The 23,911-nt window shown below is 41.9% G+C and overlaps 1 protein-coding gene across 2 annotated transcripts in view; it reads right to left on the bottom strand.

The window, feature by feature from the left end:
* Positions 1–23,911, bottom strand: part of ST6GALNAC5 (ST6 N-acetylgalactosaminide alpha-2,6-sialyltransferase 5) — a 152,711-nt gene that overhangs the window by 11,697 nt on the left and 117,103 nt on the right. Inside the window, exons 3-4 of one of the 2 annotated variants that reach the window (XM_033113248.1) lie at positions 7,063–7,472; positions 766–873 (exon numbers count right to left, since the gene is read on the bottom strand). In XM_033113248.1, coding sequence (XP_032969139.1) covers positions 766–873; positions 7,063–7,472 — 518 coding nt within the window. The remainder of the gene's footprint in view (positions 1–765; positions 874–7,062; positions 7,473–23,911) is intronic. The other variant, XM_033113249.1, reaches the window with a different exon arrangement.

Genomic DNA, 23,911 nt, shown 5'->3' with positions numbered 1-23,911 from the left:
CCTGCAAGCATAAATTTTAATGAGCAAGTTTAAAATACCCCTCCACCCCAGGTTTTACCATTTGAAGGCCAGGACTGAAGCCATGTGTGGGCCAGCAGGCATTCCTGAACATAAGGCACTCTCTGAATTTATAGGTATCATGACTTTAAATTACAGGTGAGTTTTCAGTCGGGCTTCCCAAATCAGTACATTTGTGAGTTCACACGAAACTCTGCCGGGGCACATGCTAGGAGGTGACTTAAAGTAGCAATGGAGATGTGTATCTTCCCTTTAAAGAGATACATCAAAATAATTATGCTCGTGTTTTGGCCTTAGAAGCAAAAACCGAGGCTGCTGATGTGGTGGGAGAAAGAGCCTCAAAGGAATATTTTAATTTTTGCAAACAGGCATTACAGTCAAAGAAATTACCCTCTTTAATACATTAAAAATTACCACACTCCTTTCAAATGAGAATAAAACTAATATTTCTTAATGCTTGTTCATCATTAATATTATGCCAATTATTGCATTACTTTTGGTTGATAAATATTCAGAGGATAAATAAAGCCCACAAGATGGATTACTTCTCCAGCAGTACAGACAAAATTTTCAATATTTTATAGCACATAATTAAATACTGTTTGTTGTTTCCAGAACCAGAACTTGGGACATGTTAATTAATTGCTTCAAGAAGACAGACGTGTTTTGTGGTTGATATTTGGAATCAGATATTTATAAACCCTGCACAACACTACTGATGAATTACATTTGTAGAATAAATCGTACCTGCAGAAGTCTGGGGGTACCATGCCATAAACATCGATCCTGTCACAGAGCTCCAGCGCAATCGTCATCGTGAACCAGCCAGTGCTGAGCCAAGTATTGGAGATCTTCCTGGAAGGAACAATAATTAAGTCTGCAAGCGAGTAAAATAAATCATTATACCACTACCATCATAAATGCTTTCTGGAGCAAGGCTGATTGTAACCCCTCCCCTCACCCCCATTTGGTAAATAGATGGAACTTCACCAGATAGATATCTCTTACCAATAGCACCACCGTATTGCATGGTACAATGACAAATGATGTTGATGCGCCACCATGATGGATCTGTGACACTAAAGGATGCTCAAGGGACTTCTACATCATCAAAAATGATGATCAATGTTCAGTGTTTAAGTGCATATTACCACAACTCAATTTCTTGTAAGATGATAATCTCCTTGGGTCAACTCCTTATTAACCAGAATACTTCACTAACTAGAAGTATTCCTTGTCCCCCAAGCAAGGTGGATACTAAAGAGCTTATTAAATATGAATAAACACAGATGTGTCTGACTATGTATCAGTTGAACCATCATCGATCAAATGATCTTAGGCTGAAAGCTTGCCTTCCACTAAACTAAAACCAACATCTTGATTGAATGTCTTGCCTCAGGAGTATAGTAAGTCCTCACTTAACGTTGTTGATAGGTTCTTGGAAACTGCCACTTCAAGCAAAACGGCTTATATATAACAAAACCAATTTTACCATAGGCTAATTAATATAAACAAGAGTTAAGTCCCTGAGGCATACTTCTGGTAATAAAAATATCACCAAACTTTTAAATAAAGACCCAAAACATTTCTAATATTAAACATTAAAATAAATGTGAGCTATACATACATTTAAGAAAGATTAATAAAAAGTAAGATTATTTTCTAACCCATTTAGTCCAGTTCAGAATAACAAGTGGCCGGAGCCTATCCTGGCAGCTCAGGGCACAAGGCAGGACGAACCCTGGACAGCACGTCCTTCTATTGCAGGGACACTCACACGTACTGAGACTGGGACCATCGAGACACACCAATTCACCTCAGGTGCACATTTTTGGGATGTGGGAGGAAACTGGGGTACCTGGAGAAAACCCACGCAGACACGGGGAGAATGTGCAAACTCCAACAGACAGTAGTCCCAGCTGGGAATCAATGTTTTTTCCTCCTCAACATTATAAAAAGGTGATGTTGAACAAAATGATGTGATTTGAAGACCTGCTTACATTCATTTGAGAAGGGGCTAATGACCACAGGAAAAGGACCACAGGAATGCTGATTTTAAATGAGCATTGGCTTTATTTTACCTCAGAACATTTAGAGCCCTCTGAAAAATTTTATTAGAAGACCAAAAATCGACAAAATTTAAAGACTGAATCTGTGCATGCCAACATTTATAAGTGTGCCCATTCAAACATCAGTGTTAAGCTCCAACCACATGACAAGCCTGGGGAGAACTGTGGAGATACATCATTAAGGTCTAACTTGACTCTGTGAGAATGACTGTCTACCAAGCTATGCTGCTGTGGATATCAATTCAATTCTTTGGGGTAAAGTGCTTTTACTTTTTTTTTTTTTTTTTGTTTTGTTTTGTTTTTTTCTCCCCCAGTGCTTCCAGATGCCTCATTAGCCAGTTTCAAACACCTATCCCCAAGGTCAGACCATCTGACTCTGCCCAGACATGGCACCATATGTGATGTGAATGACAGGACTGCAGAAAAGCTACCCTGCTTGCACTGTGTAGCACCCTTCTTTGAGAAGGAAGCATTTTTGTTAAGCAGTTTGCACTATTTCCATTTCACATAAGGAACAACAACAACAACAATAAAGGCATTTTAAGAAGCCCTTTGTTTTGTCAAGAACCTGAGAGGAATAAGTGATTTAGTCATTCTTGAGTTCATAGTTTTACTCATTTTTGTTTTCCATTCCATTGTATCCTGACCCAGTAATAGCTCAGAAAGTACATATAAAAGTTCCTAAAGATGGGAATACCATGGGTTTGTATCTTAACAGTTTCTATCACTAACCAGCTGAATGACGTGAGGCAGGTTTTTAACTGGTCTTTGAGCCTTGATTTCTTACCTATAAAGTAGGCTTGGGAAGCTCCATCTTCCTGGGCTTCTTTGAGAACTAAACGAGAGAACACCATAGAGAGTGTCTAGTCTGGGGTGCTGATACATGAAGACCCCTTCTTCCTCTCTTGGTTGCTAGGTTGGAGCAAATGAAGTCAATAATTCAGCCATTCCTCTCAGGGCTTTTTAGGACCCACAAAGAGTCTGACATCCTTTCAACACTCTGCTACTGGCTCTTGTGTAGGAGCCATCCTCAGTAGTCAGGGAAGTAATTACAAACCTCTGGAACCTCCAGCCTATATAGGTAGTAACCACCTCCTTTTCCTCTCACGGGGGCTACATATTCATAAGAACTTTGGAAATGCAGGAGGTGGGATGGAGCAGAAATGACTGAATGGGGAAGGGGAAGGGAAAGAAGTGCCTTGCCTCAAATTAGAGTCTGTCTTTACCTATGTGACTGTGACAAAGCAATGGCCAGTTCCAGACTTTAAACAGAGTGAGTGAATAATTGGGTATTGGTTGTATGTAGAGCCCAGGAAGCGAATGACAGCTCACTTACATCCTCAGGTTCCTGACCTGGGAACCACACCTGTGTCCCTCCCTATGCTTTTAGAGTTGCCTGGTTGGAACACTCCAAGAAAAACACCAAGAGGACTTTTCCCAGTAGCAGAAACTCCCCCATGATTTTGGCTTTTTTGTGTGTGATGTAGGAGAGATCACATGCCATAGCCTGAAATACAGAAGGATGTGGCGCTACAGAAAAAAGGTTTCATGGGTAAAAATGAGAACACAAAGCGGAGGACTAAAGAAACTAAAGTGAAGAGTTCTTTAAGTGCCACTTAAAATTCCCCCGACTTTCTAAATAATAGCCTTTTGACATCATATGCTATAGACATGCAACTGCTTTGTGCTGTCTTTCTTAAAAAGATTTTGAATTCTTTTTCCAACAAAGGCATATCCACTGTTTTTATACTTAATCAACTATAATAAAGGAATATGAAGAGCTGTCATGTGCTTATTAGGGAAAATTATCAGATATTCTTTTATATGATGAAGTAACACACTGAGCTGATAATTCTATAGTGCACACTAAATTACAATTAAAGGCCTTTCTGCTCCACCAGAATCTCATTTATAATCTCTATGGAAATATTCTTCCTGCAGTTATTTCATTTATGCTTCTTTTATCTGATTACTATAATATTGGTTCTGAATCATATTTTCCTAATGTACCCTTATTCAATTATAAAGTTATTTTCAAGTACAGTTACTTTCTAATGTCAAAGAACACCACTTGGCCATCTATGTCATTTGTCACGCTTCTTAATTGCAGATTGTTCCTGAGCCATTTTTTCCCCCTCCACTTTTAAGCAGGGTGAAACTTCTATAAATCAGAACCTATTGAATTATCCTATTTCTTCAAAATAGTAGTCTGAAATGAATGTCCTGATCATGAAATGTACAAAATTAGATATTCCACCCTTTGTGTATCTCCGATGCATGCTACATTTTAGTTGGGTTTTGAGAAAAGCACACATAGAGGAAATACTGCTGGATCCTAAAGAAGAGCTGTTTCTACTTGGTTCTTTTAGCTTGGAGTGGGTTGCAGGTTATGAATATGGACACTTGACAATATTGAGTCAATACAATATTAGCTTCTTTAAAGTAGTTTTCTAGAGGTAAGAGGCACAAAGACTCTGGAAGTGACAATGTACTCTGGCACTCTACAAATCCACAAGTGTGATTCCCCTGTATAGGGACACTCATAGATGGATGTCTGCACATGAGAGGCCCAGTAGCCAATCCACAAAGATTTGGTTCCCTCCTTATCAGCTGGGCTCACCAAAGGGACAGACCTATTAAACAAAGGGTATCCACTGGTCAGAATTTAATGAATTTAGTGAGTGGGATATGTCTTGATGTGAGATTGTTTCCTAAAGTTCTCAGTGAACAAAGGGTGGAACGACTAGTCTCCAAGCTTCCAACTTAAAATAATTTCTTAAGACGATCCAGGGGAATGGGTAATTATTCTAAATAGCTAACACTGCACCAGTGTTTCAGGAACACTTAAAAATTTAGCAAACAACCATTTAACTAAAAAGAGAGAAGTATTTTCTATTAAAGAGAGTGTTTCTACTTATTTTGAGTTTTCTAACCAGTCAAAGATGAAACTGTAAATAACTCCCTTATTCTTCTTCTCTTATAAAAGGCTCTCTTGGTTAAATAACTCATTCAAATGAGTGACAGTCTCTCTTATTTGTGGGTTTTAAAAGGCAATAAATGACTGGATTTTGTGGCAGCTTGTGATGAAGACCAGGATCCCCTGTGTGATCTGCTGGCTGGACTGACCATGGGGTCCCCTGGGCCTCCAGGGAAGGATGCCACAACAGCCAGCTCCCCCTTTCCTCTCTTTACCAGATGCCATGTCCACTTTTGCCTGGACCATAAGGTTTCCAGGATTTTTTTTTTAAAAAAAAGCTCTTGCAAGCAAAGAATTTGGAGACACTGGGCTTTGATCGTTTCTTTAAGACTGCATTCTCCAATAATGAGCTGCTTAAACTTGCCAAACAATGGATTTAGTGCTTTGTGTTCTTTATTTTAATTATCATATCTCTTTAGTTTTTAGATAAGAAATCGACCCACCGACAGTTGTTTTAAGGGAAGGAGGTAAATTACATCATTAAATGTATATTAACTATAAAAGTACACATTTTAGAATTAAGGAAACAAGGAAATTTAATTATTAGATCAGTCCTATGAAGCCTGGTCACTAGGCCTTTTCGTGTGACGTCACGGAAAGGTTAGATAACATGTCCAAGGCCACACAACTAGTGAGGGAAAGGGTCAGAATTCCAACCTAGAGCTGTGTATTTGGATCACACTGCACTGCCCCTTTTGATATCTATATTCGGCCAATTCATGAGCCTGCATCTCTGCTTCATCTTAGGCCACTCCCCTCCACCCTCCTAACTGCAGCCATGGGTGACCTTTCTCCAACCCACTGCACATTCTCCCACCTTTGATCCCTTGTACCCATAAGGAAGTTTCTCTCTCCCCTTCCCACGTTCTTTTGAACCTGAATAAATACTCATTGGCTTAGGTCTCAGATTAAACACACATTTTTGAGAAAGCCTTTCCCTCATTCCCTCATCAACTAGACCAGTGCTTTTCAAAGTATTTCACCCTCTACTGAGAAATACATTTTACATCATGGTTGAGCATACATACACATGTGCATTATTTGTGTGTACGTGTGTGTGTGTGTGTGTGTGTGTGTGTGGCTTTCATTGCATTTTCTCAAGTGTATAATTCACTGGTTTTTACTATACTCACAGGGTTGTACAATCATCAACACTGTCTAATTCCAGAACATTTTCAGCACCTCAGAAAGAACCATATATACATCTCCAAAACAAATATTATTTCGTGAGACGATACTTAGCCATACTATGGGGAATGAATACTGATATTCTCTGTTCTATTCCATTCAGTTCCATTCTATTCCATTCCATCCATTACATTAAAACAAACAAACAAACAATCTTGCAATGACCCACCATGTTGGTTTCGTGTCGCATTACTGACTTGTAATGAAGTTTGGCAAACTTGCGCTAGACTATGGCAGGTTTCCCATCCTGCATGTCATGGCACCACTTTCTTCCCCTCGCTTGATGCTCAGCACACTGGGGCCACTACTTGGCGAATGTTCGCCCACCCGGTAAGCTTTATATTCTCAATCTGTCTGGTTTCTGACTGTATCCCTGGTGCCTGGCACAGTGAAGTAGTAGGTACTCAGTAAATATCAGTTGGCCGAATAGATGTTTGCCTTTGAAAGGGAGAGATGAACTCACGTATGTATTTTTGGTTAGTGCTCACACAAGTGACATAAAATGTAATACAGTTATTACCTTTCCCTTATTACCAGTGGAAGCCAGCAGCTGTGGAGCCTCTTCCTCCCAACTAGGGACCTGGCCCTGAATTATCCATATAGTTGTTTCAGTGCTGCATTTCACTCTGCCTTATATGTTCCGCTTGAGCAGCCCAGTTTCCAGGAGGTATGACAGATGAGCTCTGTCAATGGCATGAGTAGTGGGGCCAAAACAAAACCCCCTTGGCAAAAGCTTGGCTTTTGGTGACTCAGCCAGCCGGGACATGACGTCACCCGCCCCTGTGCCCCTGCCACCCCGCGTCTCTGTACCTGTCTTTGCCAGTCTCCTGCTTGAAGAGCTCATCGAACTGCAGCATCTTGTGGCGCGTGATCATGAAGGCCTTGAGCCGCGGCAGCACCTGGCTCAGGAGCTGCAGGTTGTTGTACACCTGGCCCTTGCCGTCACGCCGCATGTAGCTGCTGGGGCCCCAGAAGATGAACACGGTGCCCTGGCTCACGTTGAGCAGGTCGTGGCGGTTGCGGAGGATCCTCTGAATGCTGGAATGTGCGATGACCCTCAGGCTGGTGCGATTGCCCACGTCGCGCCCGTAGCCACGCGTGGGGGCGTCGTTCATGCGGATGACGCACTCGGTCTGGTCAATCTGGGGGCCTTGCTGGCTGCGCAGCAGGTGACCGGAGCTCGTCACCAGGGCACAGTCCCTGCAGTGCATTCTCAGGGGCTGAAAGGCAGGGGGAGAAGGACGCCGTCAGCGGCAACCGTCCCTTGGCACCAGCCGGTCACTTCCCTGCTTCAGAAGGCTGCACATCTCCCGTTTCCTCCTTCCTATGCCAGATTATATTCCTTCTGCGGTTACCTTATCAACATTCTCTTCCAAATTGGTGACAGGGAGCATTGCACAAGAGGGAAAGAGAGCTAGCCTTGACCTGTCAAATACTGGCTCTGGGCTTTGCTGATGGTAAATAACCAAATCATCACTCAATCCAGCAAGGTTTCTGTTACCTCCATTTTACAGACAGGGATACTCAGGCTTAGAGGTATTAAGAAATGCCCAAGGATGCAGAACTAGCAAATAATGAAGTCATGCTTCCAAGCCCAGGCCTTTCTGAATCCAAAGTCAACCCCCAGTAGGAGAAAAGACGACACTACAAATTGCTGTGACGCTAGCTTTCATGCTCTTAATTCACCATATTGAAAGTTGAGCATTTATCAGTATTCTTGGATGCTATACAAATAGGATTCTCCTAAATAAACGTAATCTAAGAACCACATGGGAAAAGACACGCAAACTGTAACCCTTCAGATGCTATACTTTTGAAATGGCAATCAGGCAGCTTTTCCCATTTTAAGGGGAAAGGGAGAGAGATTGAGTTAGTCCATCATTTAAAATGTAAAGAAACCTTCGCGCTCAGAGCCATAGACTTCATCCAGTGATCACACACGTGCCCTGTAGAAGCCCTGGCCTTGTATTGCCCACCAGGGATAACTGCTATGAAAGCGCTCATTTCAGCACCCTGAACCAATGATTTGCTTTCTGAACACCTTCGTGCTAACAAATTAAGCACTCCCCTGTTCATGTATAATGAGGAACATCTCTGAGTTGCTGTTTGACGATAATGCAATTAGGGCCTGAGGGCAAGGCCAGCAAGTGCACAAGAAAATGACAATCAAGAATGTTATGAAGGAGAGTTGCATTGTTAGATTTTCCCCAGAGCCTCTGCCCTCTTTCCCTGTTTAACTTTGAACAGGACACACGGGCTCCCTACCCAGTCTCAGGAAATCAGATTCAATTTAATGCCGCATATATTCAGTTTTATATTTACTCTGGGAGTTTCCTGAGCCATCGCTCTGTCATCTTCCCTCACTGCACAATGGCCAAGGGGTGGGGATGGCTCACAGGATGGGTCCAGCCTTGTCTCCACCATGTATTTAGTCATGGGACTGTGGCAAGCCACTAACCTCCCCAAGTCTCAGTTGTCTCATATTTAACTGATAAGTAATGCCCATTCTACCTTGGTAAAACTAAACTACACACAGTTTTAGATGGAGCCAATTGAAATTGCCACTATTTGACCTGCCAGAATAGCAACTGCAGGGGGTTGAACCAAATCCTTACCCTAGGACCTGGCATGGTGATCTTTCAATAAATGAGAGCGGCCATTGGGATTATGAGTCAGAGCACGTTGTCGGTACTCACCAAATCAGTACTGATCCCTTTGGGTTGATAATTGTACATGGGCTTATGAAACGGAGATCCTTCCATTGCACACTTTCATCATTCATTTAACATCTAATTATTCTTAGGTGACAGGAACTATGCTGGGTAGTAAGAAGGCAAATGGAATGGAAAAACAGAACTCCCCACAGTTTATACAGTTGCTCCATGAGAAATCTCTACTTATGGAGAAGCCCACTGGAAAGTTCCTACAAAGATGACAGGGGTATCTGCAAATAGCATGTTACTCAACGATGATTAGGGTCAGGCGACCCAGGGTCTACAGAAAACTTTATCACAAATCAGGTACTTAATCTTCTCACTTGTAAAACAACGAGAGTACCAGCTAGATATTTGTGGCCAGATGACATTCATTCGGTCACTCATTTAAAGGACATTTCTCCAGCACTTAATACACCCCTGAGGTACTTGTAACTCAGTACACTTGCTTAATATGGCCACTTTGTAAGATTTCATTCCACTGCACCCTAAGTCCACGGGAACCTGCTTTTTCTCAACCAACTCACCTAATAGTACCATCCTGAATTTTCCAGTTTGATTTATAATTTCAAGACATTGCGGTCAGTGTTACTGGGGAAAACATTCTGAAGAAAGGTCCCAGCATCTCTTTCCCCCGTAATTAATTATTCTGCTGCAATTCTCAGAGCACAGGCTGGTTGATAGGTGAAACATGTGTCACCTTCCGGAGATTCCAAGGCCTTGTGTCTCTTTCTCCTGTGCCCGTGTCAGTCCAGCTGAAGAGCCTTTCAAGGAAGGCCAAGGCTCCTGACAGTGCCATACTGACCCTCTGTAATACTGGGTACCACTAGAACACACTGAGGTCTCCCCAGTTCCAGAAAGCCCTCCCTCACGATGCCTGCCCATCTGCCTTAGCTTCGAGGTATTCATTACCTCAGGCACCAACGCCCACTCTTTGAGTTGTGCAGATGCACCAAACAATGCAAAAAAGACTGAAGCCTGAATTATGCCTTAAGTGTCTTTTGGTAAGTGGTGCCAATAAAATAACAATAGCTGTTTTAAACAGAATGTGACATTTCCCGCAGCTGACAAGAGCATGTACCAAAAGCTGAATCACTTCCAAAGGAGGAAATGAAGTCTGGTGTCTGCATTTGGAGGGACTAATGATGTCTTGGGAGGCAGAATGATTACAAATTACACAAACTGTGACCGTTTCTTGGGATGTGTGACAGGCCTCTGAGAAAGCCACAATCTTTCTCATCACATGCAATTATAATCCTCAGTATTTTAACGATATGGGTGGAAATACTCATGCCTTGGTGAGTTGAGATTCCTTGCAGCATGTACGTGTTCCTCCCTTGAGCAATCAGCTGCTGGGTTGAATCACTCAGTGAAGTACGGGAAGATGAACTTTCCCGCTAGGCGGCCTGGGAGATAAAACTCCTAAGAGGACACAAGAGGGGAGGCGGCTGCCGGTGAACTCACTGCCACAAAGACCTCTCTAGCTTCTTCCTCACAGTATTCAGCTTTCTTGATTCCTGGGGACATTTTCCTTAAAGCTCCATTTGGTGAGATGTTTCATCCTTTGGTAGGAAACATGGGCACCCATATTAGATCACTCCAATCTCGGTAATCTTTCTTGCTTCTGCACTCATAAAAAGCACTCAGTTAATACTAAATAGATAGATGAATCAATACATGAGTGAATGAAACCCAACCTCCTGCCTTCTCTGTCCTCTGAGAAAGCCTTCCTCCTGAGACAGAGAAAGAAGAAATAATGTGGTGCCTTAACCAATAACTTTCCTGCAGACCCCAGCCCTTTGTACTAATGCCATGTATGGAGAGAAGAAGGGGGGAGTGCACCGTGGAAGCCTCTGTCTGCAGAGAAAGAAGCTTCGGCCATTTGCTTCAGGGCAGCCACTCGGCTCAGGGAGCCATAATGGCCAGAGCCTAGGGCACTGCTTGGAATTAATGGCTGGCTGGGAAAATGGCCCAGGACACAGTAAGGGCCATTAAGCCCAGCCAGTTATTAATCCCCAGTAAGAGCTTGATGCCAAGGTCATTAAGAGCTATTGTGAGGTGAATAATGCCCAGGAAAATCTACAGCACACATAGGAGTTACTCATTCTCCAGGAGTTACTCATTCTCCAGGCCGCTGATGCTCAGAGCTGCAGGCCAGACCCTAAGAGCATGAGACACAGGAGCCTGTGGGAGGCAGGGGGGCTGGTTCTCTAAAGGGAGCATACACACGGAGCTTACAATTTTATTTTTGTTGTCACTTTTGTTTTATGATAGTGTGTAAGCAATTGTCATTATCCCAGTACCTAGGATGGTGTCTGCAACTTAGTGGGGGCTCATAAATATTTCAGAATGTTCTAAAAGGCGTGAATGAGTCTCTTCTTCCACCATCCCCCCAAAAAACACCCCAAAATCAGGGAATAGGGGAGCATGACAACTTTCATCACAACTTATTCCTTTGGGCTGTGGTGACAGGAGCAATCCCTGCTTGAGAAAACACGCTTGGGGACTCAAAGTCTTATTTCTGTCACAGCCCACAGAGCAAGAGCAGAAGGAATTCTCCCTGTAACTCAGCTGATGCCTCCGGAGCCTTTCTTAAGAGAACAGATCAGGCGAAGTCAAATTAAACTTGACACCTAAAACATGCAGTGATGTCCTTGCAAACATTTGCAGGATGGCAATCTCCGGCTTCACTTTTCAAAATTCTGATTTATTTGGCAGAGGGAAAGGTACCTCAGAGCATAATGTCCATTAGTTCAGTAATGAGACCAGTTTTGCTCTGGGAGTTGCCTGTTGGTCTGGAGCAAACATAAGATATATTAAATGGCTGCAGGTGTTTAAAAAATCTCTGTACTTTCCAAATATGATGTTTTCTTGTAATTACTGAGCTTATATTAGCTGTCAGTCTTGGTTCACATTGACACTGGGTATAAGCCATTCTGATCATTTAATATGATTCACTAGAAAAAATGTTACTCTTCTAAGTAGCTCCTCTCCTTCTTTTTTTTTTCTTTTTCTTTTTCTTTTTTTTTTTTTAATTGGGGAACAGTGTGTGTCTCCAGGGCCCATCAGTTCCAAGTCATTGTCCTTCAATCTAGTTGTGGAGGGTACAACTCAGCTCCAAGTCCAGTCGCCGTTTTCAATCTTAGTTGCAGGGGGCGCAGCCCACCATCCCATGTGAGAATTGAACCTAGCCACATGGGATGTGGCTAACCAACTGAGCCATCCGGCCACCCCTCCAGCAGCTCGGCCACAGCTCGTTGTCTTCAATCTAGTTGTGGAGGGCGCAGCTCACTGGCCCCTGTGGGAATCGAACCAGTAACCCTGCTGTTAAGAGCTCGCGCTCTAATGAACTGAGCCATCCGGCCACTCCGCTCCTCTCCCTCTTATTTAACGACGAGCCCACGCACCAGACTTCACTGCCAAGAAGTCCTTCTCTCTCCATGCAATGCCACCTTCCATGATTTCCATCTAATGGCTGATAAGTACAAAAGTGCTCCATGGGCAGAAGGCAGTACGGGGCAGTGTTTAAAACACAGCCTTTGGTGCCACTGGCTTTGAACCTGCTTCTTCCATCCCTTAGGTGGATAATTCGAGGCCATGTGATTTAGCTCTTCTGAGCCCCAGTTCTTCCATCTGTCATCTGAATATTGTAAAGCCAATCTCAAAAGGAAGGTTTGCCATCTCAATTAATGGCACACCTTCCACCCAGCTGCTCAAGACAAAATTCAAGGATCATTCTTGATACCTCCCTTTTTCTACCTCCTACCAATCATACAATCCTATTGGATCTATCCTACTATATATATCCCACATGCTATCACTTTTCACCATCACATCCTTGCTGCCTCCACCTTCATCTAAGCCACCATCACCTTTCTTTTGTTCTTGCTGCAAACTCTTTACTTTCTTCATTCTCTCCCTCCTGTCTCCACCAAGCTCCTGGGGTGTCCTTTAATATACAAATCAGATCATGTCACTCACCTGCAAAAATCCCCCAGTGGCTCCCTATTGCACTGGGAATAAGAAACTAAAGACTCCGAATCAAACTCTTCACCATGGTCCTCAACACCTGCTGTTTCTATCCTTTTCTCTCTCTCCAGCATCACCTTGTACAGAACTCTGCATGATTACACTGCCATTTCTCCACTGCCTGCTGTGTGATGTGATTTACACTAGTTATTCTCCCACCCAGGCCACTCTTCTCCTGATCTTTGCATGACTGCTTCTTCACATTTTTCAGGTGTTACCTTCAGACTACCACTTAGGCCTTCCCTGACCCCTTAATCTACACCACCCTTCTTTTCCATTTTTGTCACTCTCTCCATCATCCATATTTATTTTTTAAACTCATGCATCACTACCTAAGTTAACTTTAATTATGGCTGTGTGTTTACATGTTTATTGTCTTCCCCCTTTACCAGAATGTAAGCTCTATGAAAGGAGAGGCTTTGTTTTATTCACATGGTGTCTTCAGCACCAAGGACAGTGCCTAGCACAGCGAAGGAATGCAACAAATATTTTTCAATAAATGATGAATGATAAGGCATGGAGAACTCTCCACAGGGTTCAGCACATCAAGAGGATGAAAGAGATGTGCTTGTTGTATTTAAATATCACTATTCTACTAGTAACCAGTTCCTGATCTTTTCTGTCTGGGTAACTAGGTTGGTATTTTCTAAAGCGCAGTATTTGAATCTCCTGCCTATGTCATAACCACTTTCAGGATAGGTAACCTTCAAAGAGAGGCCCAGGAAATCTCATTAATTTTCTTTTTACTTGTTTAATTGCATTCTATTTTTCCAATATATTTTTAACAACTTTATTGATATATAATTTACATTCCCTAAAATTCAACCATTTTAAATGTAAATTCAATGATTTTCAGTGTATTTACAGAGTTGAGTAACCACCACCACAATCTAATTTTGGAACGTTTCCATCATCTTGAAAGGAAACCTCATGCCCATTTATAGCTACTCTCTATTCTCATGCCCAGCCCTAGGCAACCTCTAATATACTTTTTGTCTCTACAGATTGGCCTTTTCTGGACATTTCACATGAATGGAATCATACAGTCTTTTGTGTCTGACTTTTCATTTAGCATAATAATTCTGAGGTTCATTTATGTGGTAGCATGTCTCAGCACTTCGTTCCTTTTTATTGCTATAATATCCCATTGTATGAATACACCCCATTTTGTTTATCCATTCACCAGTTTTAATGGAAATGTAAGTTTTTTCCATTTTGTGGTTACTATGAATAATGGCATTATTTAAAAAATATTCTCATACAAATATTTATGTGGACATGTGCTTTCATTTCTCTTGGGTAGATACCTAGGAGTGGAATTATTGGATCATATAACGACTTTATGTTTAATACAAATAAATTGTCAAACTGCTTTCCAGAGTGGCAACACCATTTTACACTCCCACCTGCAATGTATAAGGATTTCGAATTCTCTACATCCTTGTCAGCACTTATTATTGTCTCTCTATTTGATTATTACCATTCTATTGGTTGAAAGGAAGTATCTCATTGCGCTTTTAATTTTTCATGTTCCTAATGACTAATGATGTTGAGCATCTTTCCATGAGCTTATCTATGCCATTAGTTTTCAGGTTTCTAATTCCATCTGTTATATCTCACCTCCATACCAAATAAATCACCCCAAAGGTAGGTGATCCTGTCAAACTCTTAGTCAACATTCTGTTGATTTCTGCAGGAGTCTGGTACATGCAGGACCCACTGGCTACAGGAGCATGGGTGGTCTGCACGTACAGAGAATGGAGAGAAAGAGGAGCCATTTAATCAACACCTTTAAGTTAGGAGAGGTAAATCCAAAGTAAGATAAGGTGAGTGATGGTTGGGGCATATTTTTATATTTAAATCAGATTTTCTAAATTTGGTTTACCGTATGATCCAGGAATCCTACTTTTAAATATCTATCTGAAGGAAATGAAATCAGTATTTTGGAGAGGTATCTGAACTCCCATGATAATTGTAGTATTTCCTACAATACAAAAGATATGGAAACAATCTAAGTGCCCATTGATGGGTGAATGGATAAAGAAAAAATTATATATATAAGTTTAAATATATATATATATATAAAATAATATTCAGCCATAAAAAAGAGGGAAATTCTGCAATTTATAACAAGCTAGATGACTCGAGGACATTATGCTAAGTGAAATAAGCCAGCAAGAAAAAGAAAAATACTGTATGATCTCACTTACATGTGGAATCTAAAAAAAAAAAAGTCAAACTCATAGAAAGAGAGAGTAGAATGGTCGATGCCAGGACCGGGGGTGGGGGAAATGGGCAGATGTTTGTCAGAGGGTACAGACCATGATTTGTAAGATAAATAAGGTTTGGGGATCTAATGTACAGCTTGGTGACTACAGTTAATAATACAGTATTGTATACTTGAAATTCGCTAAGATAGTGGATGCGTTCTACACCCAGTAATAATGTGAGGTGGTAAGTATGTTAATTAACTTGATTGTGGTAATCAGTTCACAATGTTTATGTATATCAAGTCATCACATTATACACTTTAAATATATGCGATATTAATTATTAATTATACCTCAATAAAGCTGGAAAAGACGTAAACAGATTTTGATAATTAAAGTTATTCTCATAGAAAATTCTCTTTACCTAGTTATATATATTGAAATCAGTTTCATGGAATTATGGAATAGCATTACTGGCAGAAATCTCAGAGATTATCTCTGCCAATAAGTCTAAGAGTATGGTTCTCAGACCAGCAGCCACAAGAAAGTCTAGGAACTTGCTAGAAATGCAAACTCTCGGGCTCCACCCTAGACCTATTGAATCCCATGTTCTGAGGTGGGTCCCAGAAATCTGTGTTTTAACAAGTCCTTCAGGTGATATTAATGAGAACCCCTGGACCAGGCCAGTACCCTCCTTTTACAAAGGAAGAAGCTGAAACTCAGGAGGTTATGTGATTTACTAAGCTTACATGCTAAGGGCAGTACATGGAATAAACCCCAGGTCTCCTCACTCCTAAACACCTAAGAAAACCCACCTATGTCCATAGACTGTTCAAAGTCACTGGGGTCTCACCAAAAGGGAATCGTGAATTAATAGTGCCCTTAAGATGGAATTTACAAATGAAAGTGGTATAGTGGAGACAGATGAAGAAGAAGGAACATTCTACCCTCAGCAAGGCTGCCTGCCTCTGCACCACTTGCCTGCTGATTTGGAATAGCTGTAGAGCATCGAAACCCCCTGTTACAGGGAAGACACTGAATGCCTCTGGGCATGGCTGAGGGCTGCTCTTCCCTCACAAGTTGGGCTACCAGAGGTGTGGCCAGTCAGAACTCTCCTGACTGGGTTGAATTGTGTCCTCCCTGAAAAGATACGTTGAAGTCCTAAACCCAAGCACCTGTGAATGTGACCTTATTTGGGAGAAGACTTTTGCAGATATAATTAAGATGTAAATCAAGATGAGGTTGTACTGGATTAACATGGGCCCTAAATCCAATCACTGGTGTCCTTATAAACCGAGATTCAGACACAGAGAAACACAGGGAGAGTGCCGTGTGATGATGGAAGCAGAGATTAAAGTGATGTATGTACTGGCCAAGCAACACTGAGATTGCGGGCAACCACCAGACACTGGAAGATGCAAGGTAGGATTCTCCCTTAGCACTTACACAGCGAGCAGGGCCCTGCCAAAACCTTGATTTCAGACTTCTAGCCTCCAGAACTATAAGAGAATAAATTTTTGTTGTTTTAAGACACCCAGTTTGTGGGAATTTGTTCTGGCAGATCTGGGGAATGAATACACTGCCACCCACAGGTCTTCACTTTCCTCCTCCAACCCTCCCACCAGAGCCTCCACCAACCAATGCTTTTCCCTTGTCTCCCAGCTTCGCCCTTGCAGTTTATTCTCTGCACAGCTGCAGAGTGAGATTTTTTAAAGCATAAAGCACGCCATTCCCCTACCCTCCTTGAAGAATAAAATCCAAATTCTTTACCTGGTTGCCTGCTGCATGACCCTCAACTCATTCCATGTTCCATTCTCCAGCCCCTTTCACCACTGATCTCCTTTCTGCCCCTGGGAGAGACCAGGTGTTCCTTCTTTTGTTTCTGGCTTTTGCTTCCCCAGTTATTCACGTGTTTGGACCATTCTCATCTCTCGGGTCTCACATTAAAAGCCTTCTCCTCCAGGAGGCCCTCCCTGACTGCCCTCATCGAAACGGGCCTATGCCACTTATTATAAAAAAGATATCAACCACTAATAACACTGACAAAATGCTCCACGAATGAGCCAGGCACTGTTTGAAGCACAATATGGACGTCATCTAACTTAATCCTAAAAACAGCCTTAAGAGGCAGGTTCTAGCAGTTCCCTTATTTTATCAGATGGGGAAGCTGAGGCACAAATTAATCACCTGTCACGATGCTGTTTATTTCCTTCATACCACAATCTCTAATGATTTACATTTTAAAAGATTTCTTTATTGTCTGTCCCTACCACTAAAATATGAGTGTCATTGGGAGAGGGATCATAATGCATGCATGGCATACAGTAGGTGCTCAAGAGATAAAGAACTCTCTTAATGCCTCACTGCTTTGCTTTTGTGGCAAGCAGTAGATGATTTTTCTCTGTCCAAAGGGGGAGTGGATGAGTTGTCAGTGAGACATGCTGGTTTCTAGAGCCCATTTCTTCTCTGAAATGTTAGTACAATGGTTGATGTTATACACTGGCTCACCTTCCAGCCTTTCAAATAACTCCCTGATGTGATTTCTTGCAAAGGTCACTCTTATGCAGCAATTACCTCTTCTAGTTGGAGATTGGATATAACACCCCCCTGTGCTCATTAAAACAAACAAAAAGATGCATTTTCATTAGAGGGAGGTAGTATTTCATGCTGCCAGACAGGCTTAATTCCATAAAACTGGCTTCTGTTACATTTGAAAGGGCACTAAAATAAACACAGCATGGCCCAAATCTGGGAAGATAACTGAAAATCAATGGACAAAGGCAAGAGAATTATGAGAACTGGGAAGTTCTAAATAGAGCGAATTATATGGGAGGAAAAAAGCTAAGATTTCAGTTAACCAAACGAGAAAGAAAACTAAACTGAACAGAATATTAAATTGATAGTGTTAAAGTGGAAAAAGCACTGTCATGGGAGTCAGACTTGGGTTCATATCTCAGTTCAGTCATTTATTGGTAGGTACTTCCCTATTCTCAGCCTCAGTTGTCTCATCTGTAAAGTGGCCATGATAGACACTCAGTAAATAGTAACAATTACTACTATCATGGCTTAATTATTACAGATACAAAAAGAACCCTCTTGAAGAACTTGCTACCCCTCTTTCCTCATGTTCAGTCACTCACTGAGCCTGCTAACTCAACCTCCTTTTTCTCATTTCTGTCTGTCTGTGCATTGCTCCCCTCTGACTCATCCTTGGTTCAACCTTCCGTCTTCACCCAGTTACTGCCATGCCTCATAACCAGTCCTCTCATATCCATTCATACCAGGCAGAATGGCCTTTCTAAAATGCACATCTAGTTAGGACATGCTTTTGTTTATTATCCCTAAAAGTGGCCCTGTGTTGCTCTGAGGATGAGATGCTTTCAAGTTCTGATTCCTTGCCAAGTCCTTCTTTATGAAACACCCCCTCATGGCTCTCTACACTCCAGTCACACTGACTTTATTTGACTCCGTAGCTCCTTGTGGTGTCAAGAGGCACTATTCATCAGACTTGGCCTCAGGGCCTTTTACATGCTTTCCCTGGAACTTGAGTTTCCTCAATTGTAAACCAGAACAATAATACCTACTTTGCAGAGTTACTTTGTGAGATAATAACATTCAAAGTTTCCCTTCCCTGTCTGCTTTCTCCATCTATGACTTTTGTAACTCCACCGCTCATTCAAAGCCTCATTTCCTGAGAGTACCTTCCCTGAACTCCGAGACTAGCTTTGCATCCTGTTTCTCCCTATTCTCATCCTATCTGCAATCACTGATTCAGTGTCTCTCTTCCTCACAAAAATGGCAAGGTTCTTAAGAACTGGGTTCATGTCTGTGTTTGGTTCAGGTCACCAAAATATCCCTAGGATATAATATATAGAAGATGCTCACGAACTATTTGCTGTACAAGTAACTAAATTAGTTCATGCAGGTAAAGGGACCATTCCAAAACCATAGCCTTTCCCAGGCTTTCTGTTTGAGTTTCCATTTCCATTTGATATACCCAGGTATAGACCAAGAGACAAACTCATCCAAAATAGAATATTCAATTTGGTGCAAATACTCATTCTTCTCATAGAAGACTGAGTAGTACAAACTAAACTGATTACACGGAAACCTTATTTCTGTTCACTTTATTATGTAAGTGTAAAGGAAGTTCCCAAATGAGCCATTATCTGAGATTCTGGACACTGACTACTGCCAAGTAGCAAATAACCAGATTGTGTCAGTGTTGACATTTTGGGCCAAGCTGATGGTTTGTTTATTGAACTGCCTACTTTAGGGGCTCTGAGAATAGAAGAATGACCATCAGCAGCCTAGATAACAACTCAGCACCCCAGCTGGACATACATGAGTAAACAAAATCATAATTTTTTTACTTTGCCAAGCTCAGTAAACACCATTGTGATGAGCTACCAGTGAGGCAGCCATTAGCTAACTAAATAAAGCAGGAGGCTAAGAACCAGATTATCGATGCGAGCACAGTCTCCTCATTTGCTGACCACTGATGGACATGGGCCATGATGTACAGACTGGGGAGGTACTTTGCCACCTGCTTAAATTTTCTAAACATGATGTATCCTCTGGGCTGCAGAGTGACTTACTTTGTATTAGTGAAAAATAGCCTTCTTTTTCTTCTTTCCCCATTTCATTTTCTCAACACATATTATTAAGTACCTACTCTCTGTGTAATGAAACCTCTTGGGTAGGCTGCCTAGTATACAACTGCCTTCGCTCCACCGGCTATACCCAGATTCAGAGAGGGGCTCTAAAATGCAAGGAAGCTGCCTCCTAGCAAGAAGAGACAGGTGTCCCAGCTCCTTTAAGAAGCCTGAGAGTGAATGAAGGCAGATAGAATTGATAGCTTCAGGGTTTAGAAAGGGTTTTGTTTTTGTTTTTGTTTTTTAGAAACTGGGCAGATTTTCACCCAATATTTTTTTCTTGATACTCCTCTTTTGGCTTTATTCATTTATATTAGATTTTTCTTTAGATCATACCCAACCGCATTAGTAGATCCATAACTCCTTAGAGACATTCAGGATCCTGATTCATGCCTTCAGCCATCCACTCCATGGAAATGTCTCTCATATTCTGACTCTTCCTCCTTTGGATCTTGGGTTCCAACTCCCTGGAGTCCTGTGGGTTGTTTTTATTTCTACTGAGGGTGCCAATAAAAACCAAGTTTCATATATGACAAAATGACAATAATAATGGCTACCAATTTTTACAGAAAACCTTTTTATATTATTATTAATATCTTAGTTAACCTAAAGTAAAGCGATAAGGTCTATATTACAAGCTTGGTTTATATTTGAGGAAAGAGAGGTTCAAAGTTAAATCACTCAAGGTCATAAAGTTTCTAAAGGTCATAAAGGTTAAATCACTCAAGGTCACAGAGGCACAGTCTATGTTGAATCCTACTCCCAAGTGTGAGCATGCTCTATCCACCATAAGAGGCACAACACAGTTGAGTGGAAGGATTGCAAAGAAGATTGAAGAGGTAAAGAGGAAAAAAGAAAGCTTACAGAGGGGAGGGACTAGTAGAAAACAAAAATGGCAGGAAAACATAGAAAGCATTGGAAAATACAGAAATTAGAGACATCGAGATGACTCAATGACTGTAAAAATTCTTCAGAGGCCAGAAAAGTGAAAGAGAAAATTTTGCAGAACAGCCTGGAATTCTGGAGGCAGTAAGTGCAGGAACAAACATTTCCACACCACTGGAAGGCCATCGGTATACAACACACTGAATTATAATACATGACATTCATAATGGGGATCCTAAGTCATCAAGAAAAGCTTAAATTAAGTTAAGCTTTGTTCACTTAGGTAGGGAAGTATAAAATCAATTTGGAACCTTCAAAAAAAATTTAGACAAATACGAGTTGGTGCTAAAAGGGACTATGCTTTTATGTTATTTTAAGCCTCATTTGCTCATAAAATTCATTCCTCGACCATGCTTCAAAATGAGGTGCTTGATTACTTTGAAAAGTTATTGCTGAAGGGTAAATAAGCGTTGCTTTCCTCACTTAAGTGTTGATAGACTTTCCACCGAAATTCATGCTTCCCTTCCATAGTCATAGATGGAAGTGGCTGCTCAGAGATTATGTTTCTCATCCCTAGGCCTTTTGGGGGAGCCATGTGCCTCCCAGTAGAATTGGAGCAGAGGTCACTGCAGAATTTAAGAAGCAGGTCCCTTGTCCACTCTCCTTCCCTTTCGGATGCCTTGATATACGTGGTGCAATGAACTTGGAAGCCATGTGTCAACTACGGCACAGCAAAAATGGAAGGAGACCAAGTCCCTGAGTCATTGCTTGGATGAGACATAGGAGGAACTCTCACTTTTTTGACTCTGAGCAAGAACCATTATACATTTTTTTGGATCTGTTTATGAAGCAGAAGGTATAACTGTAATTATTATATTAAGCAGCCAGGAAATTTCCTTTTTTGTTCACTTATTTCAGTAAGTGGCCAGAGTGCAGGAATCATGTTTTCCTTCTAAAGTACAGTTCTGATCATATCAGTCCTGCTCAAAGATCTTCCATAACTCCCTATGAACTACAGAGGGAAAGCTACTAAAAATGACCCTTCCTATCTTACTTTTTTACTGATACATTTTGAGAACCCTAACCTCCCCCAAACTAGACAACCACTCATTTACCCAAATGTGCCAAGTCCTTGTCTTTGCCCAATGAGAAACACTCCTTCTGGAACGCACTCCCAGGCTCACCCAACTCCAGTTACTGAAAACCAACCCACCTTTCAAAGTCCTCTGTAAAGGTCATTTGATCAAAAGAGTTGTGCTTAATTTCATTGCTGGGGTTTAAATTGCATCACTTACCAGCTATTTATCTTGGGCGAGTTACTTAACTTCCCTGTGCCTTAGTTTTCTCATCTATAAAATAATGGCAATGAGAGAACCTACCTCATTAAGATTGTGAGGGTTCAATGAGTTGAACACACAAAGGAACCTCAATCTGCTCTCTGCCCTCCACATATGCCACTTCATACTACAAATTATTCCTTCACCAATCTTGACCATTCTTGTGTCACGAACTTGGGAGGCAGAATGATTTTTCATCTCTGTGTTCCACGCTGTCCCACAAAGTGGCTTAAATACAGAAGATGTATTTGTTGGTTGAATGAATTAATATATGAATTTCTAAAGCTGCAGGAATTGGGTTTCATCTTTGCATTTATTCATGATTTGCTCATAAGACTATGATTTTTACCTCCAGCTTGAATTATAATCAGAAAATGACAAGGCTTTTCAAAAATATCCTGAAGTTCTGAAGAGGCTCTGATCATTTTTCTGACCTTTAATGACAATGTCCACCCCTTGAGCATGGGGATCTAGTTTACTAAGAAGTTTTGTTTCAGCTTTGTAGACATGAGACTGAGTGAGTTGCGCTGGCCAGGTGTCATGCAGGCGGCCTGCGGGGTCTCTGCTCCCGCTCCCCACATAAGAACGCAGGATGTGGTGAGGCCAAAACGGAACACCCATGGAGCCATAGGTAGGGCAGTCATACCACTGTAGTCTCACTGGAGGCTGGGTTCACACGACGTGTGACCTGCTGTCCGCTTTTCTGCCAACTGACCGACTCTCCTCGACTCCCCTCGGCTCCCCTCAACTCCACTCCGCAGCACAGCCACGGCAGTTATATTAATGGCCAATGGCTCAAGGGTTATAGCTGACGGTCGTCTACTACCGTCAGCACCCTTCCACGTGAGGCCGAGAGCCTGGAAACTGCTCTCTGGGGCTCTGTCCCCACACCAGGTTGAGCAGAGGTAGACACTCTCGTCTTTTGTGCTTATTCCTGGCCATGCCTGAGGTGTCTGAGATACCCAGGATTTGTCTGGAGAGGCTATAGGAGGGTTAAATAATTTGAGGCTAGAAGGACTAAATATCCTTCAAAGCTGACAGTGCAGGAGGCCAGGGCAGGGGTCACTGAAGGAAGGCTTGGTAAATATAGAGCCTGACAAACTGTATTCCCCACTGATCTGGTCTGGCTCATTTTCAGCTGCACTCACGGCTGACATGGTGTTTGTTTTAAAAATAAGACTTAGGAGGAATGCCTGGACTATAAATCAGTCTTCAAATGTAGGAAGACATGTCTATATAGAAATTATTAGTTTTTAAAACTATTAAGCAGTGAAACTCTGCCATTCCTTAACTGGTATCTATCTTGGATTAAATTATTCTACTTCCTAATGAGTGTTTCCAGTTGGATGGCACACCCTCAGCACATCTTGCACTGACCTCATCTTCAGTCTCCCTCTTCTGCCACTCTTCCTCTCCTGTAGTGACAGCTCTAGCCGCACCCAGCTACCCAAGCTCAAAACCTGAAAGTCATACTAAACCCCTTCCTTTCCTTCTCTATCTCAGCCAAGAAGGCATTAAGGCTTGTTACCCTTCATCCGCAAATTCTCTCAACTCTGTTCACGTCTCTCCATTCCTACTCTAAACACCTCAGTTTAGCCCTCCACCATCTCTCACCTGAATTACTGCGACTCTTTACAACTGTGGTTTATTTGTCAGGGACCCTTCCTAGACTACAAATACCCGGGAGGTATTGTCTTATCCAGGGAGCTTAGCTCAGTATCTGACACAGAATAAACGCTCAATAAGTGGTCACTCATCTTCAGCTCATGCTTCCAGACATTGGAAGAAGCCAATGGGAAACTGAAGTATAGGAGACGGGGTCATAAACC

The sequence above is a fragment of the Rhinolophus ferrumequinum genome, chromosome 9 (assembly GCF_004115265.2).
Source record: "Rhinolophus ferrumequinum isolate MPI-CBG mRhiFer1 chromosome 9, mRhiFer1_v1.p, whole genome shotgun sequence".
Lineage (NCBI taxonomy): Eukaryota > Metazoa > Chordata > Mammalia > Chiroptera > Rhinolophidae > Rhinolophus > Rhinolophus ferrumequinum.
The sequence above is the reverse complement of the archived record's forward strand: the minus strand, read 5'-3'. Positions and strand labels throughout refer to the sequence as shown.